At 48.6% G+C, this 14838-nt stretch overlaps 1 protein-coding gene across 1 annotated transcript; it reads right to left on the bottom strand.

Annotated features, from left to right (window-relative positions):
* Nucleotides 1-5317: 5317 nt before the first annotated feature.
* On the bottom strand, nt 5318-12638 carry LOC108411060 (synaptojanin 2 binding protein). The gene is made up of 4 exons (XM_017682437.2): nt 12464-12638; nt 9104-9240; nt 8905-9000; nt 5318-6903 (listed from the first exon to the last, which is right to left on the bottom strand). Exons 1-4 carry the CDS (start codon nt 12525-12527, stop codon nt 6754-6756), a joined length of 447 nt encoding a protein of 148 aa, XP_017537926.1. The 5' UTR covers nt 12528-12638; the 3' UTR covers nt 5318-6753.
* Nucleotides 12639-14838: the final 2200 nt, after the last annotated feature.

Genomic DNA, 14838 nt, shown 5'->3' with positions numbered 1-14838 from the left:
CTTACTAGATCTTCCCCACGCATTGCTAGATCATCCCCACGCCTTACTAGATCATCCCCACGCCTTGCTAGATCATTCCCACGCATTGCTAGATCATCCCCACGCCTTACTAGATCATCCCCACGCATTGCTAGATCATCCCCACGCCTTACTAGATCATCCCCACGCCTTACTAGATCATCCCCACGCCTTACTAGATCATCCCCACGCCTTGCTAGATCATCCCCACGCCTTACTAGATCATCCCCACGCCTTACTAGATCATCCCCACGCATTGCTAGATCATCCCCACGCCTTACTAGATCATCCCCACGCATTGCTAGATCATCCCCACGCCTTACTAGATCATCCCCACGCCTTACTAGATCATCCCCACGCATTGCTAGATCATCCCCACGCCTTACTAGATCATCCCCACGCCTTACTAGATCATCCCCACGCCTTACTAGATCATCCCCACGCATTGCTAGATCATCTCCACGCCTTACTAGATCATCTCCACGCCTTGCTAGATCATTCCCACGCCTTGCTAGATCATTCCCACGCCTTGCTAGATCATTCCCACGCCTTGCTAGATCATCCCCACGCCTTGCTAGATCATCCCCACGCATTGCTAGATCATCCCCACGCCTTACTAGATCATCCCCACGCCTTACTAGATCATCCCCACGCATTGCTAGATCATCCCCACGCCTTACTAGATCATCCCCACGCCTTGCTAGATCATTCCCACGCATTGCTAGATCATCCCCACGCCTTACTAGATCATCCCCACGCATTGCTAGATCATCCCCACGCCTTACTAGATCATCCCCACGCCTTGCTAGATCATTCCCACGCATTGCTAGATCATTCCCACGCATTGCTAGATCATCCCCACGCCTTACTAGATCATCCCCACGCCTTGCTAGATCATTCCCACGCATTGCTAGATCATCCCCACGCCTTACTAGATCTTCCCCACGCATTGCTAGATCATCCCCACGCCTTACTAGATCATCCCCACGCCTTGCTAGATCATTCCCACACATTGCTAGATCATCCCCACGCCTTACTAGATCATCCCCACGCATTGCTAGATCATCCCCACGCCTTACTAGATCATCCCCACGCCTTACTAGATCATCCCCACGCCTTACTAGATCATCCCCACGCCTTGCTAGATCATCCCCACGCCTTGCTAGATCATCCCCACGCCTTGCTAGATCATCCCCACGCCTTGCTAGATCATCCCCACGCCTTGCTAGATCATCCCCACGCATTGCTAGATCATCCCCACGCCTTACTAGATCATCCCCACGCATTGCTAGATCATCCCCACGCCTTACTAGATCATCCCCACGCCTTACTAGATCATCCCCACGCCTTACTAGATCATCCCCACGCATTGCTAGATCATCTCCACGCCTTACTAGATCATCTCCACGCCTTGCTAGATCATTCCCACGCCTTACTAGATCATCTCCACGCCTTGCTAGATCATTCCCACGCCTTGCTAGATCATTCCCACGCCTTGCTAGATCATTCCCACGCCTTGCTAGATCATCCCCACGCCTTGCTAGATCATCCCCACGCATTGCTAGATCATCCCCACGCCTTACTAGATCATCCACCCGCCTTACTAGATCATCCCCACGCATTGCTAGATCATCCCCACGCCTTACTAGATCATCCCCACGCCTTACTAGATCATTCCCACGCCTTACTAGATCATTCCCACGCCTTACTAGATCATCCCCACGCCTTACTAGATCATCCCCACGCATTGCTAGATCATCCCCACGCCTTACTAGATCATCCACCCGCCTTACTAGATCATCCCCACGCATTGCTAGATCATCCCCACGCCTTACTAGATCATCCCCACGCCTTACTAGATCATTCCCACGCCTTACTAGATCATTCCCACGCCTTACTAGATCATCCCCACGCCTTACTAGATCATCCCCACGCCTTACTAGATCATTCCCACGCCTGACTAAGTCGCAGTATTGTATTTATACAGGGTGTCACCAGCGGGGCTCCGTAGAAATCAGTAAATGGGACTGTGAGGGAAAAATGAGCGATGAAAGGTGGAAATGTGTCTATTATTCTAGATTAACCGCCAGTGGGCCGCCCAGGAAACACTGAGCAAAACGCCAGCGGACCACCAGCTTGGCCTTTAGCGGGCCGGCAGTGGCCCACGGTCCTCTTACTGTCAGGGGTTAACTTGGCCTAAATCGTGAGCTCGGTGCGCAGTGAGGCTGTTACTACATTAAAGTCTCATTTTTGTGTCCTCGTAAGAACGTAGAGGTTTTCAGTTTTTATTTAAATATCCAGACTATCAACAATATCAATATTTTCAATTTTGAAACGCAAGCACTTCTACCTTCTAACACACAGACGCAGCAGAGACTGAAAGCTCTGAGGTTTTAGTTTAAACGTTTCCGTTTCCACTCTGCAGTATTTAGAGTGCATCTACTGTACAGGCCGTATTGATTTTACACAGACGCTCACTGACTCACTCACTCACTCGCTCGCTCGCTCACTCACTCACTCACTCACTCACTCACTCACTCACTCACTCGCTCGCTCAGTCACTTGCTCAGTCACTCTCTCACTCACTCATTGACTCACTCGCTCACTCACTCACTCTCTCACTCAGTCACTCACTCATTGACTCACTCACTCTCTCACTCACTCACTCACTTTCTCATTGACTCATTCACTCACTCACTCACTCATTCACTCACTCACTCAGTCACTCGCTCACTCAGTCACTCTCTCATTGACTCACTCACTCACTCACTCACTCTCTCACTCAGTCACTCGCTCACTCACTCATTCACTCACTCACTGACTCTCTCACTCACTCACTCTCTCACTCAGTCACTCGCTCACTCACTCTCTCATTGACTCATTCACTCACTCACTCGCTCACTCACTCGCTCACTCGCTCGCTCAGTCACTTGCTCAGTCACTCTCTCACTCACTCATTGACTCACTCGCTCACTCACTCTCTCACTCAGTCACTCACTCATTGACTCACTCACTCTCTCACTCACTCACTCACTCTCAGTCACTCGCTCACTCACTCTCTCATTGACTCATTCACTCATTCACTCACTCACTCAGTCACTCGCTCACTCACTCACTCACTCACTCTCTCACTCAGTCACTCGCTCACTCACTCTCTCATTGACTCATTCACTCACTCACTCGCTCACTCACTCGCTCACTCACTTGCTCACTCACTCGCTCACTCACTCGCTCACTCGCTCACTCAGTCACTCGCTCACTCAGTCACTCGCTCACTCACTCTCTCATTGACTCATTCACTCGCTCACTCGCTCACTCTCTCACTCAGTCACTCGCTCACTCACTCACTCAGTCACTCGCTCACTCATTGACTCACTCACTCACTCACTCACTCACTCACTCACTCACTCACTCACTCACTCACTCACTCACTCGTCAGATCCATTTTCTTCCCTCTCCCCCTCTTTATCTCTCTGAAGGACAGGTTGAGCTCTGCCCTCTTGGAGGTGGAGTAACGAATGAAAGGGTTCATATCATGAAAAACCTTCACAAAATGCAACCACATATGCAGAGGGGCAAATAAAACACGAGAAACTGTATGGTCTATACTGTACAGTCAGTAATATAGGTCAGTACTGTACGGTCAGTATTAAAGTAACACAGTCAGTTCTGTACGGTCAGTATTAAAGTAAGTAACACAGTCAGTTCTGTATGGTCAGTATTAAAGTAACACAGTCAGTACTGTATGGTCAGTATTAAAGTAAGTAACACAGTCAGTTCTGTACGGTCAGTATTAAAGTAACACAGTCAGTTCTGTATGGTCAGTATTAAAGTAAGTAACACAGTCAGTACTGTATGGTCAGTATTAAAGTAACAGTCAGTTCTGTACGGTCAGTATTAAAGTAACACAGTCAGTTCTGTATGGTCAGTATTAAAGTAAGTAACACAGTCAGTTCTGTATGGTCAGTATTAAAGTAAGTAACACAGTCAGTACTGTATGGTCAGTATTAAAGTAACACAGTCAGTACTGTATGGTCAGTATTAAAGTAACACAGTCAGTACTGTATGGTGTGTAGAGGCAGCTTGCTGTAAACCATATGAGTCTAATTTATGATCAGGATGTGGTGAGTGAGTGACCAAACCACTGTCCAGCATTACTGACGCTATGCCCTGGATCTCTCTAATGCGGCTCAGTGATTTCATGCGCTGAGATCTCTCGCCCGACTCCAGCCGGACGGTGCTGTGGACTCAGACGGTGGTAAATCAGAGCTGCAGCTGAGCTCATTTAGATCAGAGTTATGAGTCAGAGGCTCTCAGATAAAGATGATGCTGACATTCAGCGCTGCAGCCTGTTCCCCTCACAGCTGTGCAGCTTTACAGCTTCTGCTTTTATAATTATAATAATAATAAATACAACAGTGGCTGTGGTCATTTGGCACTAACCTGTACACTGAGATTCCAGTTTCTTATGTCCACCTACTGTAATTACGCCCTTTGACCATTTTATCAGAAACTCCTTCCACACAGCTCCAGTGTGCAGGTGTTCACCTTTATCAGCCCCGCCCCGCCCCGCCCCGCTGCGGTTTAGAAGTTTTCTTTGGGGACTATTTTGCCGCACAGCGCCCTGCATGTCTCCCTCCACCATGAATGGAGTTGAAGTTCTCTAAACTCTCATAAAACAGCGTCTCAGTCATCAGGCAGTGAATTCAGAACCAGTTCATGTAGGAACTTTCTGTAGGAGCTTTTAGAGGGGGACGTCTGGTTCCCATCACCACCACTGTGAGGAGCTTTTAGAGGGACGTCTGGTTCCCATCACCACCACTGGGAACGGTTCTGACTCTGTAAGGTTATCTAGAACAGAGCGTTTCACACCAAACCACTCAGAACCGCTCTGTTTACATCCTAACCAGTAAATTATGCAGAAATTTTGGAAAATAGGTGGAACAGGAGCCGCTCTTGGCTGGCTATCTTTGGGCGATGGTGCACTATCAACCTAGCAGTGATAGTGATGAGTGTAAGAGCCCCATCAATACTCACTAATCCACTCCACTGTACAGTTTGGTGGTACGTAAGAGCTTTTACTCTCACATTAAGGCCTCAATGATCAGCATTTATTTACAGTCGTCACAGTGCACTTTCACACGTTCACCACAACACATTCTGCTTCAAACCCGCACATCAGACCTGCACCAATACGCTTCTACACAAACATGCAGTCTTGATGGGAATCAGTGCTGTCTAACACTGAACTGAGCCCATTACGTGCGAATAGAACCAGAGGGAAAGTTTACAGCACACATACTTGTAACAAATCATTTATTCAAAGCGTGATGCACATGCGGATTCAACAAGGGAAGTGACAGGACAGTGAACAGGTGCGTTTCATTCATGCTGATAAGGCTTTTCAAAAGCAGGTCCCCCCATTTGACCAAATGGCTGAACCTCCAGAACGTAAGTGCACGCACACACACACACAGTGGATCCCACACACAGGAACCGGAGCGCTGCGCTTCACAGCACTTTCACTAGCTGCACTTACACAGACCGGACAGCAGAGGGCAGTGCAGCAGCTTCAGTCAGCAAATCAAGTAGAGTTCCCATTAGTGACCTTGACAGATGAGGATGTCACGTGACGTCATCTCTGCTGAGGCCACTGAACAATCAGCCATCGATAATCAGCCACACTGCAGACGCAGCGGCGGGCGGAGTACAGTACCTGCCGTACTTTACTAAAAGTAGAAATAAGCTTGGCAAAAATGATTTAAGTAAAAGTATTTCATGTTGAGTAAAGTACAAGATTCTGCCCATGTCTACCCGAGTAAAACTACAAGTACTCCATATTTGTACTCAAGCCAAAAAGTACAAAGGTACTTACTTGTGAATGTACCCAAGTACCGAAAGTAGAAAGTAACTGTTTTGATGAACAACTGCGACAAAAGGAGAGACACAAACAGCCAACCAGCCTCGTCTCACACAGGACTCCTTAGCAGAACTTAAGTATTCAGCTGAGCACTTCGGTACTTCTACTAAAGCTGGAACTTAACATCTATTTTTACTCAAGTAGGAAAAAACACATTAATGTAAATGTAATGAATACTCAATACTCATCTGTGAAGAGTACCTCTACTTTTACTCAAGTACTCAAGTACTGTACTTCACACACACTTAACCTGCACCTCCACTACAACCAGCGAGCGAGATGAACGTACACGAACACGCCGCAGGTACAGGAGCAGGACAGATACGCAGCATTACTAGCATCGCTGTGGTTTATAACGGGCCATTAGCTCATGCTACGCTTATGAGCATTAGCGAAACTGGCTAACTAAAGGTTTAGCCTCATTGTCGTGGCGTACGACATGCCGTGTTTACGTTTCCTGAACGTCCTCCACTCAGGAACGTCCCGCAGCTCCCCTACAGGACGGGAGGAACGGCCGGTTTGGTCCCTCGGCAGGTCTCCATCTTCTCCATCCTCCGCTATCTCTCTCTCCGCCGAGCTACGACACAACAGCCTACGAATGTCTGGTTATGCATGATTATCACTCGTATAGCTAACAGTTTACTGTGATAATTATATTCATTTTGCTATCAGGGAAACTTTCTCGCTTGCTCTTTTTGCTCCGTTTCCATTTTGTTGTCACATTTTTTTTTTTTGGCCTTCAGCAAAAAAAAAAAAAAAAAAAAAAAAAAAAAAGTTCATAAGGTTTGTCTTTAAAACGTGTGACTGGAAAGAGGTTAAAACGGCCTCCGGGAGCCGAAGAGACGTTTGCACACGAAGAACCCTAGAATCACTGTGGCGACCCCAATGGCAATCAGAGGGAGGACAGACGAGGACGAGTCTCCGTCCCCGCGCGAGGTGGCAGGACCGTTTGCTGTGAGCTGGGACTGCAGAGAGAACACAAAACAGAGAACGGCCAACGTTTAAATTCATCATCTGCCAACCGCTCATCTAACTACTCCACTGGCGCAGAGCCGAGTTACTGAAGCTGCGCGGCTGAAACTGAACTAAATGTTGGTTATGAATATTTATGAATGCGCTGGGACTCAATCTGAAGGTGGCGAGTCAAATACAGTAATTCCAGAACATTATAATCACTTCTAAATATGTCCAGTAAGGCAGATGCTCGTTTTCCGGTCAAAACAAAATGGTCAGACTAGTAAAAGAGGGAGAAAATCTACATCGTTCTTCTCATCATCATTATTATTATTATTATTATTATTATTATTATTATTATTCAACACTGCAAATAATCAGATTACTAATCTAATCTAACCACAGACTGACCACACACCCCTTTACCATCACTGCACTCCTGCACTTTAAATCATTTAACCATATAAACCTGGTATGACAGTCTGTTCAGTTTACACTCACTGTCCATTTAATCACCCTGTTCTTCAGTGGTCAGGACCCCCATGGACCCTCACAGAGCAGGGACTGGTTGGGTGGTCATTCTCAGCACTGCAGTAACACTGACGTGGTGGTGACATGTTAGTGCATGTTGTGCTGGTGTGAGTGGATCAGACACAGCAAACACAGCACCACCCAAACAGTACCTGCTCTGTGAGGGTCCATGGGGGTCCTGACCACTGAAGAACAGGGTAACAGAGTATCAGAGAAACAGATGGACTACAGTCTGTAACTGTAGAACTACAGAGTGCAGCTATACGGTCAGTGGAGCTGATAAAGTGGACAGTGAGTGTAGAAACAGGAAGGCGGTTTCAATAAAATGGTCAGTGTGTGTGTGTGTGTGTGTGTGTGATGCCCATCTGTATACATTGTTTTGTTGTTCTGTCTAGTATTTATTGTATATTCAGCTGTTTCACACAAAACACAGTAGTTGTGTGTGGCTGTGCTGCGTGTGGCTGTGCTGCTGCTGCTGCTGCTGCGTGTGGCTGTGCTGCTGCTGCTGCTGCGTGTGGCTGTGCTGCTGCTGCGTGTGGCTGTGCTGCTGCTGCTGCTGCGTGTGGCTGTGCTGCTGCTGCTGCTGCGTGTGGCTGTGCTGCTGCTGCTGCTGCGTGTGGCTGTGCTGCTGCTGCTGCATATGGCGCTGTGCTGCTGCTGCTGTTGCTGCGTGTGGCTGTGCTGCTGCGTGTGGCTGTGCTGCTGCTGCTGCTGCGTGTGGCTGTGCTGCTGCGTGTGGCTGTGCTGCTGCTGCTGCGTGTGGCTGTGCTGCTGCTGCTGCGTGTGGCTGTGCTGCTGCTGCTGCGTGTGGCTGTGCTGCTGTTGCTGCGTGTGGCTGTGCTGCTGCTGCTGCGTGTGGCTGTGCTGCTGTTGCTGTGTGTGGCTGTGTGGCTGTGCTGCTGCGTGTGGCTGTGCTGCTGCGTGTGGCTGTGCTGCTGCGTGTGGCTGTGCTGCTGCTGCTGCTGCGTGTGGCTGTGCTGCTGCGTGTGGCTGTGCTGCTGCTGCTGCGTGTGGCTGTGCTGCTGCTGCTGCGTGTGGCTGTGCTGCTGCTGCTGCGTGTGGCTGTGCTGCTGCTGCTGCGTGTGGCTGTGCTGCTGCGTGTGGCTGTGCTGCTGTTGCTGTGTGTGGCTGTGCTGCTGTTGCTGTGTGTGGCTGTGCTGCTGTTGCTGTGTGTGGCTGTGCTGCTGTTGCTGCGTGTGGCTGTGCTGCTGCTGCTGCGTGTGGCTGTGCTGCTGTTGCTGCGTGTGGCTGTGCTGCTGTTGCTGTGTGTGGCTGTGCTGCTGTGTGTGGCTGTGCTGCTGTGTGTGGCTGTGCTGCTGTGTGTGGCTGTGCTGCTGCGTGTGGCTGTGCTGCTGCTGCTGCGTGTGGCTGTGCTGCTGTTGCTGTGTGTGGCTGTGCTGCTGTTGCTGTGTGTGGCTGTGCTGCGGCGCTGATTTGTTTGAGATCAGAGATTTACAGTTCTTGATGTTTCACTGACTCACTTTGGGCTGAACTCGTAGCTGGACGTCCTCTCCTGCGTTCCGGAACAGTTCCACTGCAGCGCTGTGAGGCAGGTTCTCCAGCTTATGACCATTTATCTAAACAAAAACAAACATCTCAAACAAACAAACAAACAAACAAACAAACAAACTTCAAACTACAAAGTTCTCTGAACTATCCCTTTAACAGCAGCAGGTTTACCGCCAGTATCTTGTCTCCCTCCTGCAGTCGTCCATCCAGAGCAGCCGCTCCGTTCTCTTTGATCTTGGCCACATAGATGCCGCTGTCATTCAACACAAACTGCTGATCAACACCGCCCACGATATTAAACCCCAAACCTGGAACAGACAGAAACGTCAGACGTTTACAGGAAACATCACAGCTGCAGCAACACGCCCATGTTACAGCGATGATTCAGGATAAATATTAGAATAATATTTAATAATTCAATAATAAAGTACACATCCACATTAAATAGGAACTGTTTGACATTCTACTGCGAGTAAAAACAGCTCCTCCAATCAAATCTGCGTGCTGAATCAAGTCTTGGTGAAGCCTGAGATTTTATGATGAACTGAATCATTTCCCAGATCCGTGAACGAATCGAATCGTTTCCTAAAGAACCGTAACTGAATCAAAGGGTTCCTACAGAACTGCAAATGAACTGAATCATTTTCTAAATAACTGGAAATGAATCAAACACTTCCGTCAATCAAAGTGATTCCTGAAAAACTGTAAATGAAAGGAATCGTTTCTTTAAGAAGGGTTTTCTGAGGGAATTGCCGGGGAACTGGAGCTTTGAATCACTGAATAAGCACTGAATCATAAAGAATCAAAAAGAATCCTAAAGAATCATAATTGAATCAAGTAATTTCCGGTCACACCTGAACAGAGGCCGACGTAAAACTGAGCGAATTTCACATCGACATCATCATCATCATCATCTGGACAAACCAGTGAGGGTTGTTTTTTCTCCTTATCACAGGTCAAAGTTCACACAGGAGTAAATCAGCGTCAGACAATTAAAATGACGCAAGACAAAAGATAAACGGTGAACAGAACGAATACAGAGCAGCTGCGACGATCAATCAGAGCAGAACCACCAAACACTCGGAATCAGGAAAGCCGAACTGTCTGCAGGGCCAATCCGAGCTCACTCATACACACACACTCACCGGCCACTTTATTAGGTACCCCTTGCTAGTAAAAGGCTGGACCCCCTTTTTCCTTCAGAACTGTCTTAATTCTTCATGTCAGATTTTCAACAAGGTGTTGGAAACGTTCCTCAGAGATTCTGGTTGGTTATTTGAGTTCCTGCTGCCTTTCTATCATCTGGAACCAGTCTGCCCGTTCTCCTCTGACCTCTCACATCAACAAGGCGTTTTCGTCCACACAACTGACCGCTCGCTGGATATTTCCTCTTTTTCGGACCGTTCTCTGTGAACCCTAGAGATGGTTGTGTGTGAAAATCCCAGCAGATCAGCAGTTTCTGAAATACTCAGACCTGCCCGTCTGGCACTGACAACCACGCCACGTTCAAAGCCCCTTAAATCCCCTTTCTTCCCCGTTCTGATGCTCGGTCTGCACTTCAGCAAGTCGTCTTGACCACCTCTACACAACTAAATGCAGTGAGCTGCAGCCGTGTGATTGGCTGATTAGCTATTTGTGTTACCAAGCAACTGAACAACTAATAAAGTGGCAGGTGAGAGTATACGACGCACTTTGACAATAATATCACTTTAAATTGCTAAAAATAAAGGCAACATTGCCAAATGAACTAAACCACAGCACAACGTGTGACGATAAATAAGCAGGAATATTCGCACTGCGTGAAAACGGCCGCAAATCTGCGTCATGTTCTTTATCGGTCACTAATGATTTATTCTGTAGTTGATCTCAGAGGCTAAAGGGGAAGTCCACCGACTTTTCTAAATCTCTGTGTAATTAACCGGTTCAGATGTAAACAGAGCGGTTCAGAGAGGTCTGATCTGAATTCACAGTGGTGGTGATGGGAACCAGGCGTCCCCCTCTAAAAGCTCCTCACAGTGGTGGTGATGGGAACCAGACGTCCCCCTCTAAAAGCTCCTCACAGTGGTGGTGATAGGAACCAGACGTCCCCCTCTAAAAGCTCCTCACAGTAGTGGTGATGGGAACCAGGCGTCCCCCTCTAAAAGCTCCTCACAGTGGTGGTGATGGGAACCAGACGTCCCTCTAAAAGCTCCTCACAGTGGTGGTGATGGGAACCAGGCGTCCCCCTCTAAAAGGTCCTCAAAGTGGTGGTGATGGGAACCAGACATCCCCCTCTAAAAGCTCCTCACAGTGGTGGTGATGGGAACCAGACGTCCCCCTCTAAAAGCTCCTCACAGTGGTGGTGATGGGAACCAGACGTCCCCCTCTAAAAGCTCCTCACAGTGGTGGTGATGGGAACCAGGCGTCCCCCTCTAAAAGCTCCTCACAGTGGTGGTGATAGGAACCAGACGTCCCCCTCTAAAAGCTCCTCACAGTGGTGGTGATGGGAACCAGACGTCCCCCTCTAAAAGCTCCTCACAGTGGTGGTGATGGGAACCAGACGTCCCTCTAAAAGCTCCTCACAGTGGTGGTGATGGGAACCAGACGTCCCTCTAAAGGCTCCTCACAGTGGTGGTGATAGGAACCAGACGTCCCTCTAAAAGCTCCTACAGAAAGTTCCTACATGAACTGGTTCTGAATTCACTGCCTGATGACTGAGACGCTGTTTTATGAGAGTTTAGAGAACTTCAACTCCATTCATGGTGGAGGGAGACATGCAGGGCGCTGTGCGGCAAAATAGTCCCCAAAGAAAACTCATTATTCCAGATTTTCCACTGTTCTCCTTCATCAGCATTCCATATGAACTCAGAATTATCTCCCTCTTTGGCTCCTTTAATACAGAACGCACGAGTTCATCTCCCTGCGTTGATCAAACGCACCATAAACTGATTATTTATTTGTTTGTTTGTTTGTTTGCTTGTTTTCTCCTGCAGCGGAACCACAGCGCGAAACCGAAACCTCGCTGTTAAACATTAAACAGACACTAAAGGGATGAAACGCGGCCGGTTTAAGGCCCGATTTCTCGTCTGGAAGCTGAAAACGACGCTGAATTGTTTGACTTTTCCTCCCAGTTCGGCTCCGCTCGGCTGCGCTCGGCTTAGCCCTTAGACTGCTAGCCCTGCAGCTAACTCAGCAAAACATGGTCCAAACTCCGCAGCACGGCCGATAAAACGCACCAGGGCCGATCAGGCGGATCGATAAGCGCCTCGACAGCTTCGCGAAGCCGACATGCGGACACCTTTCGCGGAGGGTTTGAGAGAAACGCGCTGAGAAGTCCAGCCGGAGTTTTACTCGCCAGCTTCGCGCTCGGATCTCCCGGTCCACCTTAAGTGGCGCCGCCGCTCCGCTCTGACACACTGTGACGCACTCAGGCGCCAGGACGGGACAGCGGCGGCTTTTAAGGTGGAACGGCAAGTTCGAACTTCAAGCCGCGTCGCTGCTGCTCGTGTTTAAGGAGGGAAAGAGTGACCGGTGCTGTGGAGCGACACTGACCGGCTGGTCCGCGCTTCAGCTGGATGTCCAGCGCCGCCGGAGTCCCGGGAGCAGAGCCGTTCATGGTGGTCTTGTCCCCCCAAAAGCGGCGCTAAAGTTTCATCAGATTGGATTTTCGGGCTGAAGGTGAAACCAAGCAGCGCCTCCTGCCTCAAATGCTGGCGCCCTCTGGCGGACCAGCTGGGAATAAGAGTGGGGGAAAGGGCAGAACAGCGCCATCTGGCGGAGGAGCTGAAGCAGGACAGTGGAGGATCCTTCAGATCCATTTCATTTAAAGGGGAAGGCCCACCACTTTTTCAAAATTGTTACATCACTCAGTGTGTCAGGTGTAAACTACGGAGCCCCGCTGGGGACAGCCTATATAAATAAAAATAATGCGTGGCCACGACTTAGTAAGGCGTGGGAACGAGATCACGGCTTACTAAGTCATGACCACGCATTAGGGTCTCGTTCCCATGCCTTTCTAAGCCATGGCCATGACTTAATCATCTCATTCCCACACCTTACTAAGTCGTGGCCACGCATTATTTTTATTTATATAGGATGTCACCAGCGGGGCTCCGTTGTAAACAGAGCGGTTCAGAGGGTTTGGTGTGAAGTGGTTCAGACGTCTTTACAGTGGTGGTGATGGGAACCAGGCGTCGCCATGACTACAACACAGATATAGACACTTTATTTACCATCCAGGAGTTTTGCGCTGTAAAAAGGCCACATGTCTTGGAGTCACCGTGGATCTCAATAGCAGCGCTGGACTTCCCTGCAGTGCTGGTTTGAGGAAATCTCTGGCTCGCAGCAGTTTAAGGATCCGTCTCTGTGATTTTGGCTGCAGAATGTCAGCCATTCATCTTAAAAGCACTCTGTGTAGTACTAATACTACTAAATCAGAAATGAAGTGTCTTGGTTCAAGAGTTTTAAAGGGGAATTCCACCAATTTTCAAAGGTTCTGAGCGGTGGTGGTGATGGGAACCAGACGTCCCCCTCTAAAAGCTCCTCACAGTGGTGGTGATGGGAACCAGACGTCCCCCTCTAAAAGCTCCTCACAGTGGTGGTGATGGGAACCAGACGTCCCCCTCTAAAAGCTCCTCACAGTGGTGGTGATGGGAACCAGACGTCCCCCTCTAAAAGCTCCTCACAGTGGTGGTGATGGGAACCAGACGTCCCCCTCTAAAAGCTCCTACAGAAAGTTCCTACATGAACTGGTTCTGAATTCAGTGCCTGATGACTGAGACGCTGTTTTATGAGAGTTTAGAGAACTTCAACTCCATTCATGGTGGAGGGAGACATGCAGGGTGCTGTGCGGCAAAATAGTCCCCAAAGAAAACTCATTATTCCAGATTTTCCACTGTTTTCCATCATCAACATTCCATATAAGCTCAGAAGACTCGTGTAGGTTCTCTGGAGGTTCTGGATGGTAAATAAAGTGTCTATATCTGTGTTGTAGTCATGGCGACGCCTGGTTCCCATCACCACCACTGTAAAGACGTCTGGACCGTTTCACACCAAACCCTCTGGATCTCTGATTACACCTCACACTCTGACCTGTGGGGGGGTTGTGTGGTAAAGAATTTGTTTTATAGCGGCTTTTAACATTTATTTTATTTTATTGTGTTTTCAGTATTTATTTATTTATTTTATTCTATTCTGCTCTACTGCGACATCTGCCGGCCCACATGAATAACCGCACCAGCTTCCGTCGCTTCTTTCAACCGAGCGCCGTTTTATTTGTGTTTAGGCGTGTTTTAAACTAAATGCTCGTGTTGTTGTAACAGCAGCAGGTGTACGTTACATTTCTATAGTATAAAGTGGTTCTGTGGTAATCTGCAGGCCTACTCCAGGTCACGTGTGGTCGTCGTTCTTAAGGAAGAGCGAAATATCCGCGTTTTAGTGTTTGCTAAGCTTTAAAAACGTTAGTGGGATGTTTTAAATCGTCTTAACACGCAGCGGTGAGATACACTGGTGGCTTAAAGTGATCAAACCTCTCGGAAAACGGGTCTTACGCGTTTTACAGCTTTCTACCACCAGCCGGCGCTGTTGCTCTCACAGACTGTAGTGCTGTATGTAAACACAGTCCAAGGTCTGAAAAGCAGTCCAGAGGCTCTCAGACGCGGCTGGAGGCGTGCGGCCCTTCCCTGGAGAGAGGTTCCTCTCCTGATGAGCAAAAGGAAGGTTTTTACCTGCGGATTTCACGGGAACTGAGCTCCTCATCAGCTCCTCATCAGCTCCTCATCAGCTCCTCATCAGCTCTTCTCTTCACAATTGCATCAGTTGTCATCACTGCTGTCAGGACAAAACCTCGCATCTCCGAAATAGTAACTTTACAGGAAAAGGAAAAAACACACTGTACTTTTACTGTAAGTCATTGGAACCGGACGTCT

Source organism: Pygocentrus nattereri, chromosome 5, assembly GCF_015220715.1.
Source record: "Pygocentrus nattereri isolate fPygNat1 chromosome 5, fPygNat1.pri, whole genome shotgun sequence".
NCBI classification, from domain to species: domain Eukaryota; kingdom Metazoa; phylum Chordata; class Actinopteri; order Characiformes; family Serrasalmidae; genus Pygocentrus; species Pygocentrus nattereri.
This window is presented reverse-complemented; position numbering and strand designations above follow the sequence as displayed.